The following is a 12,403-nucleotide window of genomic DNA, read 5'->3' on the forward strand; positions in this document are numbered from 1 at the left end:
AAGTTAGGGGGTGGCCAAACAAGGTTATGCGCTGCAGCGAGAGTTTTAAGCACAAATCTCTCAGGCTCAAGCATGGGGCATTGTAGAATGTAGTGTTTGCTTCCATCCAGGCACTCGCAAATAGTGCACATGGTAGAGGTGGTGCCCATAAATCGAGATTGGTATGTAAAAAATCTACCATGGTTAGTTAACATTTGTGTCAGATTGTGATTTGGGTAATACCATTTAATAGCGAGAAATTTTGGAATATCAGGAATAAAATGATTGGTAATTGAATTATTATCCTCCCATTTTAATTGCCACTTGTCGATCACTTCCATCCATAATCTAGATTTGATTGTTTGTATGCTAATGTTTTTGTACGCAATTGGAAGATCAGTGTTAGTCGAAGCCAGACGTGCAAGATTATCAGCCCGCTCATTACCAAAATGACCCTGATGACTTCTAATCCAATTTATGAAGTATTGGCAGGTCGAAGAATTCATGATATTTTGGATTTCATTTACAAGTGGATGAAAGCTTCTTGTCTTAAGAGAAGCTATAGCAGAGGCACAGTCAGTTATAATGTTAATTTTTTGCTGCGAAAAATGATCTCTACACCAGGATGCAGCCATGCGTATTGCATATAGCTCAGCCTGAAAGCTAGAGCAACTCTCACCTAGTCTGAATTGTTGATGTTCAATTTCCGTGCCTTCACGGAAAGCCACGAAGCTGCATCCTACCAATGCTTCTGACTTAGATCCATCAGTAAATATTTCAATATCCATATTATCGTTAGAATCAAATTGGATGTTGTTTATCATAGCAGGGTGACTAGAGCGAGAGAACAGGACGGGTCTTTCAAAATCTGCTGCATATACGATTTGGTCGTTGATGTTAATATTCCGTCCCCATCTGATGTACCAAAGTTTTGTATAATATTCTACCACATTCGTGATCGGAGGTGTTCTAGCCAAGACCTGAATGGAGGCATTCGGTGAAGTGCGATACGCTTTAGTAATTTGAATAAGAGCTCTCCGTTGAGCAGCAATAAGTTTTTTGTAAATGTGTACCTTGTGAATGTCGTGACCCCAGCTACCACATGCGTAGGTGACGATAGGTATGAAAATCTGTTTATATATAGTACTGACTGCCTCTGAGGCTAAGCCCCATCTTCTTTTCGCCATGCTAGATATTAATCTAAATAATATAACTAAGTTACATTACTATATGAATATATTAATAAGTATATTACTATAATATACACTAAGTATATTATAAAGTATATATACTAAAGTATATTACTGGTTTACATGGAAACTATGGAATTTGCCAGAGATACATTCCGTTGCTAAAGAGATTTTAAATAAAATAAAGGCATATGCTACTGCCAACCCAAATGGGACATTCCATGTGACAAAGCACATGAATTTCATACTTGATCAATTTAATACAATAATTGATTCTGCTGAAACTGCCTTTGACACTCTGTGCCATTCAGCGCATTTGAATGCATCTATACTTGGAAAAATGGATATGCAAGACCCTACAATAAGCATTGGGGCTGGTGATTCTGATAACACACAATGTGCTATTCTGAACAGAATTGACAGGGCACAACATGCTATCCAGGACAGGCTGGACAAAATGGAAGGGAATCTTATTCGAATTGCCTCCGATGGAAATCCAGCTGAAATGCATAGGGATATTTCGAAAACACTTAGTGAAATTGGAAATAAATTGAACACAACCATAAACGGACATAATGCAGTGATGAAAAAGTTAACAGAGATGGAGGATAGGGAAAATACCAGAATTGATGATGGGATCACTCGGATAGCAAGTGACTCGCACATTGACATTGTCCAAGGGGTCACGGACAAGGTTTCAACAAGCTTGGAACATTTACTGACTGCTGGGCCAATGACGGAAATTGTTAACAATCAAAGAAATATACTGAACACAATTGACAAACTGGGCATGCATGCTCACAACACTCCACCTAAAACATATAGTGAAGCACTCCTGACAGGGCTACATAACACTACTAATAAACGCCGTAAAGATAATGGCGCGAACACTGAAGTTCTGCTCTTATACAGCACTGATGAGGAAAGAAGCTGTAACAAACTGCGCCAAACTCTTTATGAAAGAGTTAAACCTGTCCAACTCGGAATAGGAATTGACAAAATCAGAAACATCAGTGGTGGAGGTGTTGCTATCGAGATGAGTAACTCAGAGGAAGTTCATAAGCTAGAGCAGTGCATACGTAAGGAAGTTCCTGAACTATTGCTTAGAAAACCCAAAAAGAGACTCCCACATCTCGCAATCTTTTCCGTCCCTGCTCAGATTACCCGGGAGGAGCTACTTACATTTTTGTACCGGCAAAATGACTACATAAGTGACAATTACAGTATTGAGGAATTTCATGCGTCCTGCACTATTAAGTTTCAAATGGGCAGGAAAAATAAGCACTTTTACAACTGGGTCATACAGGTTGCGCCCGGCCTGCGGAAACTTCTCTTAAGCATGGAAAAGGTCTCGTTGCAATGGTCTAAATGCAAAGTAGCGGACTTTTGTCCCGTATTGCAATGCTTCCGGTGCTGTCGATTTGGACACTCCACGAGATCGTGTAGCCAGGAGATACCTACTTGTAGCCATTGTTCGGGTCAGCATACCTTTAAGGAGTGCAGTCACAGAGATAAACTTGCAATTTGTTGCAACTGTAAACATGAAGGATATACATTTACAGCGCACAATGCAAGAGATAACCAATGCCCTGTTTTTCTAAGGATTAAGACCAAATTGATTAAGAGAACTGACTATGGCACATAACATACACGAAATAAGTATTCTGCAATATAACACGGGACGAAGAATAGCTGCAACCTCTTTGTTAGCCTCTTTCATTAATGATCATGACTTTGTTCTTCTTCAAGAACCATATTGTATAAAATTTAAACTAGCCTGTCTTCCCTCCTCATGTGTAATGCTGACTGGTACTGAGGAATACTTTTGGGCTGCCTCTGTTGCTCCACAAACAGACCTTTCAATGCTACACCACAGTAATATCAGTAACGAACATGTCTGTTGTACTGAAATTCTTGTTGACGGACACCGTTATATTATTATAAATATATACTGCCCAAATGATAGTGATTTTGATGAATATTTACATAATCTACAGAATATTATGGACGCTTTCTCTAATGTTTTCTTTCATATTGGCAGGGGATGTTAACGCACACTTGGTTGGAGGATACTGGATGATTCTCTGGATGATCATGCTGTGATCTCGTTTAAGATCAAACACCATAATGCAACTAACTTACGGCAACCCCGCCCTAAATACAACTTAAAAAGAGCAGATTGGGACGGTTTATAAACACATCTAGATTTACTTCTTCAGCTGGGTGATCATACTGACACTGTGCTAACTAGAAAACTGAATAACTCTATTAGAGTTATCGAAGAGGCCTGCAGGAAATTTATCCCTAAATATAGGAATAACAAAACTTCAGTTCCATGGTGGAATAGCGATCTAACATCTTTGAGAGCTACTAATGTTCGGTTAAGGAAAAATTTTCAGAATTGTCATACAAAGCCACTCCGCACTAATCTAAAAAAAATTTGTAGAACATCTTCAGAAATATAAATTGGCAATAAAACAGGCTAAGCTACGCTCTTGGAAGGAGTTTTGTGCTGCAGCAAATTTCAATCCATGGGGATTTATTACAAGCTATTGCACTAAAAAATTGAACCATCGACAAATCTTACATTCGACACATGCTCGTCAGAATTTTATCGAGGCTGCCAACAAAAAAATGGACACCTTCTGCATTCCAGATCCTGAGTCGCAGGACACTGACAATCAACGGGAAACTAGGGCAAATATTCACAATGAAATTCATACACCGAATACTCCTCAGTTTACAACGGAGAAAATTGCCTGGGCTTTCGCTAATCTTAACATTAGGAAAGCAGCAGGACATAATGATATCTTGCCAGAACTAGCGGAAGTTTTCAAGATATTACAACGAACATTGGAAAAAATTGAAAAATTATTTTTACTATTTTTTATAGGTCTATCGCATCTACGGAAAAAACTTACATATGTACGGTAAATTCCTATATACAGTTGAACGCGGGACATATCACAGAATTTGGGGACACAAAAATTATGATTCTATTTTATTCAGTTTTGAAGATATTACAACGAAAACTGGAAAAAATTGAAAAATTATTTTTACTATTTTTCATAGGTTTATCGCATCTACGGAAAAAACTTACATATGTACGGTAAATTCCTATATACAGTTGGACGCGGGACATATCACAGAATTTGGGGACACAAAAATTATGATCCTACTTTATTCAGTTTTGAAGATATTACAACGAAAACTGGAAAAAATTGAAAAATTATTTTTACTATTTTCTCATAGGTTTATCGCATCTACGGAAAAACTTACATATGTAGGGTGAATTCCTATATACAGTTGGAAACGGGACATATCACAGAATCTGGCGACACCAAAATTATGATTATATCTTATTTAGTTTTTAAGATATTACCACAAACATTGGTAAAAATCGAAAAATTATTTTTTCTATTTTTCAGAGGTCGATCGCATCTACGCAAAACACTTACATATTTAAGGTAAATTTCTATACATTGTTGCACGAGGGACATATTACAGAATCCGCCGAAATTAAAACTATGATCCTATTTTATTAAGTTTTTTAGATATTATAAATAAATCGTAAAATTATTTTACTATTTTCCAAAGGTCTATCGCGTCTACGGAAAAAACTTACATATGTTTGGGAACTTCCTATACATTGATGGACGCGGGACATATTTCAGAATCCGGCGACACCAAAATTATGATCCTATCTTATTAAGTTTTTAAGATATTACAACAAACATTGGAGAAAATCGAAAAATTTTTTTCTTATTTTTCAAAGGTCTATCGCATCTACGGAAAAGACTTACATATGTAGACTAAATTCCTATATACCGTTGGACGCGGGACATATTACAGAATCTGGCGATATTAAAATTATGATCCTATTTTATTACGTTTTCAATAGATCACTACAAACATTGGAAAAAATCAAAAAATTATTTGTCTTATGTTTCAAGAGTTTATCGCATCTACGAAAAAACTTACATACCCTAACTGCGTATTAAATTTCAACTATCAACTCCTAACCGTTTAGGCACGTGTCGATAATGTATATAGAAGCTTTAATCTTGTCCCTTTCTTTCTGTGGGGAATAATTACGAAAAATCCTTTTTTAGTATGCGTTCTCTTAACATACCCTAACTGCGTACCAAATTTCAACTTTTAATTCTCTAACCGTTTCGGCACGTCTCGATAATGTATATAGAAGCTTTAATCCTGTCCCGTCTTTCTTGTGGGGAATAATTTCGAAAAATTTTTTTTTAGTGTGCGTTCTCTTAACATACTCTAACTGCGTACCACATTTCAACTTTTAACTCTTAACCGTTTGGGCTCTGCGCTGATGATTATTATTATTATTATCAACTCGTTTCGATTATATATATTGATAATAAAATTGTGCGCTTTACCATATTATCCGCCACGACAGTACAGAATTGCGGCTCCTATGCATTTTGCAAAACCTACATTTCGGCTCCAACTGAACTCTTGCTTGCCCACCCCTGGCATATATAATGCATCTCTTGTTATAAAAATGTCTAAATGCAGTTGCAACTAAAAGTTCATTTTGTTGAACCAGGAGGCTGATTCAGGGCGCGTTTGAAAACTGTAACCGGAGTTACCCGGTAACACTGGTTACAATTTTCAAACGCGCCACAATCTTTAATTTCATCAGTATAATAAGTTTTATTAATAGACTATAGTCAGAGCAAACTAGTATTAATTTTTAAAAAATAAATAAATGAATTTTATTCAATGAAATAATTATTATCCGAAATATTCTGTAATGATTAAATAACTTTAATTTAACATTTTGTTTTTTGTTAAATTTTGATTTCGTGTGCCCTCACTGTATCTAAGTTTTTTCAGTTTCGTTTAAACGCCGAAAATAACAAATACAACGAACGTAAAATCGGCAAGTTAGAAACGCCGTTGTAAGACGATTCTTCTGTTTCATTTAATTCTCTTATTTGTTCATCTTTTTCGATCTTTCTTTTCTTGCTTTCCGGCTCGCAATTTTCTACGTTATCAGCACTTCTCTTTCTGTTAATCGTTTCAACATCTGTCTTAATCTCTTCTGTTGTTACCATCTCTTTGTTTTCTTGGTAATTTGAACACTCGAGTTTTTCTGGTGTAACCAACGTTTCCGATTCTGTATTAATTATTATTCTCGCTCTTGCCCGAGTTTCTTCGTCCGGATCTAAGGAATAATTTTGATTTAAAACATTTCCAGATGTTGGCAAGGAACTTAGAAGAAACTTTTCTCTTTTGTATTTTTCCCATTCTCTTTTTGATTTTTCGATGTAAGGCTTTTTAGCTTCAAAATCCAGTTGTTTCCATTATTTCCCTAATGTCTTTGCCGCTCTTGTCACTCGCCTTACTCCCGCGGCTCTAAGTTCCGGAAGATGGTCGACGTAATAATAAAGGAAGGAGGACATCGGTCGCTTGAGATGGCTCCTTCCTCCTATTTCTCTTGGCATGCTCGGTGACATCTTTATTGGCACACAAAAGCAAGTTTTGAGTTCACCGTCTTTCATATTTGCCTTTTAATTCTTGCCGAAATTTCTATTATAATAAACAAAGAAATCTCTTACAATAAGGTAAATATTGTTACGTTTTGAGTAAAATACGTCGTTTTTGCTTATATTGTTTTCTTAAAATGGCTTGGAAGAAAAGATCAGATGAGTGTATCGTTAAGAGCCATGCCAAAAATATTTAAAGTTTATTTCTTTCCTGATAATTTTGAAATGATGTGTGCGAGTTATGCCTTTTAGTTGTTTAACACTAAAATATAAAAAAGCAATAGTGAGATGTACAGATGATTCCAGCATGTTTGTAATCACAGATTTGAATAAAATATTCCTTTTTTACAGTAATGCAAGGCCACGTATAAATGCATATCTAAAAAATCACAGAACTTTGGTGGACTCTTCTTTCTCACTATCCTATAGCCTGGATCTTATATCTTCTGATTCTTATCTCTTTGGTCCTCTGAAAGATGCAATCTGCAGAAAGAGATATTGCAGCAACCAGGAATTTATTGATGAAGTAAGAAGTTGACTAAAATAAAGACCAGTAATGTGGCACTGTGAAGTCATACACACTGTTACATCTAGATTGCATAAAGTCATTAACATGAATGAAAATTTTGTAAAAAAAAGTTTTTGTACTTAAAAATTGAAAAAGGGTCTAATGGATTACTTGCTATATGGTTTACTGTGTTTCTCGAACTCAAGATTTAACTTTTCGATGTTCTATCGCGTCTACAATAAAAATTTACATATATAAAATATATACCTTTGTAGGGTTTAACGCAGGCTCTCGTCCTAATTTCGGGAATACCAAAATTATAGATCTGGATTAGTAAGTTTTCGAAATATTACGAAAAGTATCAGAAATAGTCAAAAACACGAGTTTCAACTTTTCGATGTTCTATCGCGTCTACAATAAAAATTTACATTTATGGTATAAATACCTTGGTACGGTTTAACGCAGGCTGTTGTTCTGAACTCGAAAATATCAAAATTATAAATCTGGATTAGTAAGTTTTCGAAATATTACGAGAAGTAAAAAAAAGTGAAAAAACTCGAGTTTTAACTTTTCGATGTTCTCTCGCGTCCACAATAAAAATTTACATATATAAAATAAATACTTTAAAAAGGTTTAACGCGGGTTGTTGTTCTGAACCAAGAAATACGAAAATTATATATCTGGATTACTAAGTTTTCGAAATTTTACGAGAAGTATTAGAAAAAGTCGAAAACCTCAAGTATCAACTTTTCGATGTTCTATCGCGTTAGCAATGAACATTCACATATATAAAATGAATACCTCAGTAAGGTTAAACGCGGTTTGTTGTTTTAAACCAGAGAATACCAACAATATAGATCTGGATTAATAAGTTTTCTATATATCACGACAAGTATAAGGAAAAGTCGTAAAACTCGAGTTTCAACTTTTCAATGTTTATCGTGTCTACAATGAAAATTTACATATATAAAATAAATACCTCGAAAAAGTTTAACGCGGGTTGTTGTTCTAAACCAACGAATACCAGAATAATAAATCTGGATATATAAGTTTTTAGAATATTTTCGAGAAGTATCGGAAAAAGTCGAAAAACTCGAGTTTAAATCTTTCGATGTTCTATCGCGTCTACAATTAAAATTTACATATATAAAATGAACACTTCGGTAAGGTTTAACGCGGATTGTTGTTTTAAACCAGAGAATATTAAAATTATAGATCTGGATAAGTAAGTTTTTAAAATATTACGAGAAGTATTAAAAAAAGTCGAAAAACTCGAGTTTAAACTTTTCGATGTTTTATCGCGTTTGCAAGAAAAATTCACATATATAAAATAAATATTTCGTAAGGTTTAACGCTGGTTATTGTTCTTTACTAGGGGATAGCAAAATTATAAATTTTAATTAGTAAGATTTCGAAATATTACGAAAAGTATCAGAAAAAGTCGAAAAACTCGAGTTTCAACTTTTCGATGTTCTATCGCGTCTACAATGAAAATTTACATATATAAAATAAATATCTTGGTAAGGCTCAACGCGCGTTTTTGTTCTAAACTAGAGAATATTAAAATTATATATTTATATTAATAAGTTTTCAAAATATTACGAAAAGTATCAAAAAAAGTCGAAAAACTCGAGTTTCAACTTTTCGATGTTCTATCGCGTCTACAATAAAAATTTACATATATAATATAAATACTTCAAAAAGGTATTTTCGCGGGTTGTTGTTCTAAACCAAAGAATACCAAAATTATAGATCTGTATAAATAAGTTTTCAAAATATTACGAAAAGTATCAAAAAAAGTCGAAAAACTCGAGTTTCAATTTTCTAATGTTCTATCGCGTCTACAATAAAAATTTACATATATAAAATAATTACCTTGATAATGTTTAACGCAATTTGTTTTTATTAACTCGGTAATTCCAAAGTTATAGATCCAAATTAGTAAGTTTTCTAAATATAACGAAAAATATCAGATTAAGTCAATAAACTCAAGTTTCAACTTTTTGATGTTGTATAGTGTATACAATGAAAATTTACATGTATAAAATAAATACCTAAAAAAGGTTTAACGCGGGTTGTTGTTCTAAACCAGAAAATATTAAAATTATATATCTGGATTAGTAAGTTTTCAAAATATTACGAGAAGTATCAGAAAAAGTCGAAAAACTCAAGTTTAAACTTTTCGATGTTTTAATCGTCTACAAAAATAATTTACATATATAAAATGAATACTTCGGTAAGGTTTAACGCGGGTTGTTGTTTTGAACCAGGAAATACCGAAATTATAGATCTAAATTAGTAAGTTTTCGAAACATTACGAAAAGTATCAGAAAAAGTCGAAAAACTCAAGTTTGAACTTTTCGATGTTCTATCGCGTCTACAATAAAAATTTACATATATAAAATAAATCCCTCGGAGAGGTATTTCGCGGGTTGCTGTTCTAAACAGAAAACACCAAAATTATTAATCTGGATTAGTAAGTTTTCATAATATTACGAAAAGTATCGAAACAAGTCGTAAAACTCGAGTTTCAACTTTTCGATGTTTTATAGCGTCTACAATGAAAATTTACATATATAAAATAAATACTTCAAAAATGTTTAACGCGAAATGTTGTTCTAAACCAGGGAGTACCAAAATTATAGATCTGGATTAGTAAGTTTTCGAAATATTACGAGAAGTATTAGAAAAAGTCGAAAACCTCAAGTTTCAACTTTTCGATGTTTTATCGCGTTTGCAATGAACATTCACATATATAAAATGAATACCTCGGTAAGGTTAAAAGCGGTTTGTTGTTTTAAACCAGAGAATACCAACATTATAGATCTAGATTAATAAGTTTTCTAAATATTACGACAAGTATCAGAAAAAGTCGTAAAACTCGAGTTTCAACTTTTTAATGTTTTATCGTGTCTACAATGGAAATTTACATATATAAAATAAATACCTCGAAAAAGTTTAACGCGGGTTTTTGTTCTAAACCAACGAATACCAGAATTATAAATCTGGAGATATAAGTTTTTAAAATATTTTCGAGAAGTATCGGAAAAAGTCGAAAAACTCGAGTTTAAACTTTTCGATGTTCTATTGCGTCTACAATTAAAATTTACATATATAAAATGAACACTTCGATAAGGTTTAACGCGAATTGTTGTTCTAAACCAGAAATTATTAAAATTATAGATCTGGATGAGTAAGTTTTTAAAATATTACGAGAAGTATTAGAAAAAGTCGAAAAACTCGAGTTTAAACTTTTCGATGTTTTATCGCGTTTGCAAGAAAAATTCACACATATCAAATAAATACCTATGTAAGGTTTAACGCTGGTTATTGTTCTATTCTAGGGGATAGCAAAATTATAAATTTTAATCAGTAAGTTTTCGAAATATTACGAGAAGTATCAGATAAAGTCAAAAAACTCGAGTTTAAACTTTTCGATGTTCTATCGCGTCTACAATTGAAATTTACATATATAAAATAAATAATTCGGTAAGGTTTAACGCGAAATGTTGTACTAAACCAGGGAGTACCAAAATTATAAATCTGGATTAGTAAGTTTTCGAAATATTACGAGAAGTATTAGAAAAAGTCGAAAAACTCAAGTTTAAACTATTCGATGTTATAATCGCGTCTACAAAAAAATTTACATATATAAAATGTATACTTCGGTAGGGTTCAACGCGGGTTGTTGTTTTGAACCAGGAAATACCGAAATTATCGATCTGGATTAGTAAGTTTTCGAAACATAACGAGAAGTATCAGAGAAAGTCGAAAAACTTGAGTTTTAACTTTTCGATGTTCTATCGCGTCTACAATAAAAATTTACATATATAAAATAAATCCCTCGGAGAAATATTTCGCAAGTTGTTGTTCTAAACAGAAAACACCAAAATTATTAATCTGGATTAGTAAGTTTTTAAAATATTACGAGAAGTATCAGAACAAGTCGAAAAACTCGAGTTTCAACTTTTCGATGTTTTATTGCGTCTACAATAAAAATTTACATATATAAAATAAATACCTCGGTAATGTTTAACGCAAATTGTTGTTTTAAACCAAGGAATACCGAAATTATAGATGTAAATTAGTAAGTTTTTTAAATATTCCAAGTATCAGAAAAAGTCCAAAAACTCGAGTTTCAAGTTTTCGGTGTTCTATCGCGTCTACAATGACAATTTACATATATAACATAAATACTTCAGTAAGGTTTAACGCAAGTTGTTGTTTTAAACCAGAGAATACCAAAATTATAGATCTGGATTAGTAAATTTTATAAATATTACGACAAGTATCAGAAAAAGTCGAAAAACTCGAGTTTTAACTTTTCGATGTTCTATCGCGTCTACAATAAAAATTTACATATATAAAATAATTACCTTGATAATGTTTGACGTGAGTTGTTGTTTTAAACCAGGGAATACCAAAATTAATAATCTGTATAGGTAAGTTTTAAAAATATTACGAAAAGTATCAAAAAAAGTCGAAAAATTCGAGTTTCAACTTTTCGATGTTTTATCGCGTCTACAATAAAAATTTAAATATATAAAATAATTACCTTGATAATGTTTAACGCAATTTGTTGTTTTTAACTCGGTAATTCCAAAGTTATAGATCCAGATTAGTAAGTTTTCTAACCCGTTGACGACATCTGTCCAGGGCCTCAAGCCACGTGTGACGTTGAACCGTGACGTCATACGTCCTGAGGCTCTTGTCATAAACTTTATTTAATTTGCATAAAGCCGTGCGGTAGGATACCGTGTATTAAACGATTTATTCAATCTTCTTTCGTTGGAATCTCATTAAGGTTACGTTTTTTGAATGATTTTTTTGCTTTATTTCAATTAATTACCGATTTTATGGTCCCCCGTCGCGTATCAAATTGTTAAACTGCAATTCCGGTTCGTTTATTACATTTATTACCGCTAAATCGGTCCCCACTGTTTACAGAGCTAAAAATAACTCTTAAGAATGTTCAAACGGTCATTCAAGGACACTAGCTGAGACAGGAGTTGTGGCAGGCGATAAGCGTTGCGCCACGCGACGCGTGACGCGCGCGGCGCGTGTGTCATGCTTGTCAAACTTTTTGTACGTGATAATATTACCGCTAAATCGGCCCTTAGTGTTTACAGAGCTATAATTAACTTTAACACGTGTACACAACGTCTTTCAAGGACAGTAGCTGTGACAGAAACAATTATTTTATTGTGGCG

At 33.4% G+C, this 12,403-nt stretch overlaps 1 protein-coding gene across 1 annotated transcript; it reads right to left on the reverse strand.

Annotated features, from left to right (window-relative positions):
* Window positions 1–222: 222 nt before the first annotated feature.
* Window positions 223–1,166, reverse strand: LOC136968949 (uncharacterized; the record flags this gene model as incomplete). The annotated part of the gene is made up of 1 exon (XM_067263023.1): window positions 223–1,166. A coding segment is annotated over exon 1 (944 nt), but the record flags the coding sequence as incomplete, so codon positions are not given.
* Between the last annotated feature and the right edge of the window lie 11,237 nt (window positions 1,167–12,403).

This window comes from Centruroides vittatus, unplaced genomic scaffold (genome assembly GCF_030686945.1).
Source record: "Centruroides vittatus isolate TY-2023 unplaced genomic scaffold, ASM3068694v2 contig_166, whole genome shotgun sequence".
Taxonomy (NCBI): Eukaryota; Metazoa; Arthropoda; class Arachnida; order Scorpiones; family Buthidae; genus Centruroides; species Centruroides vittatus.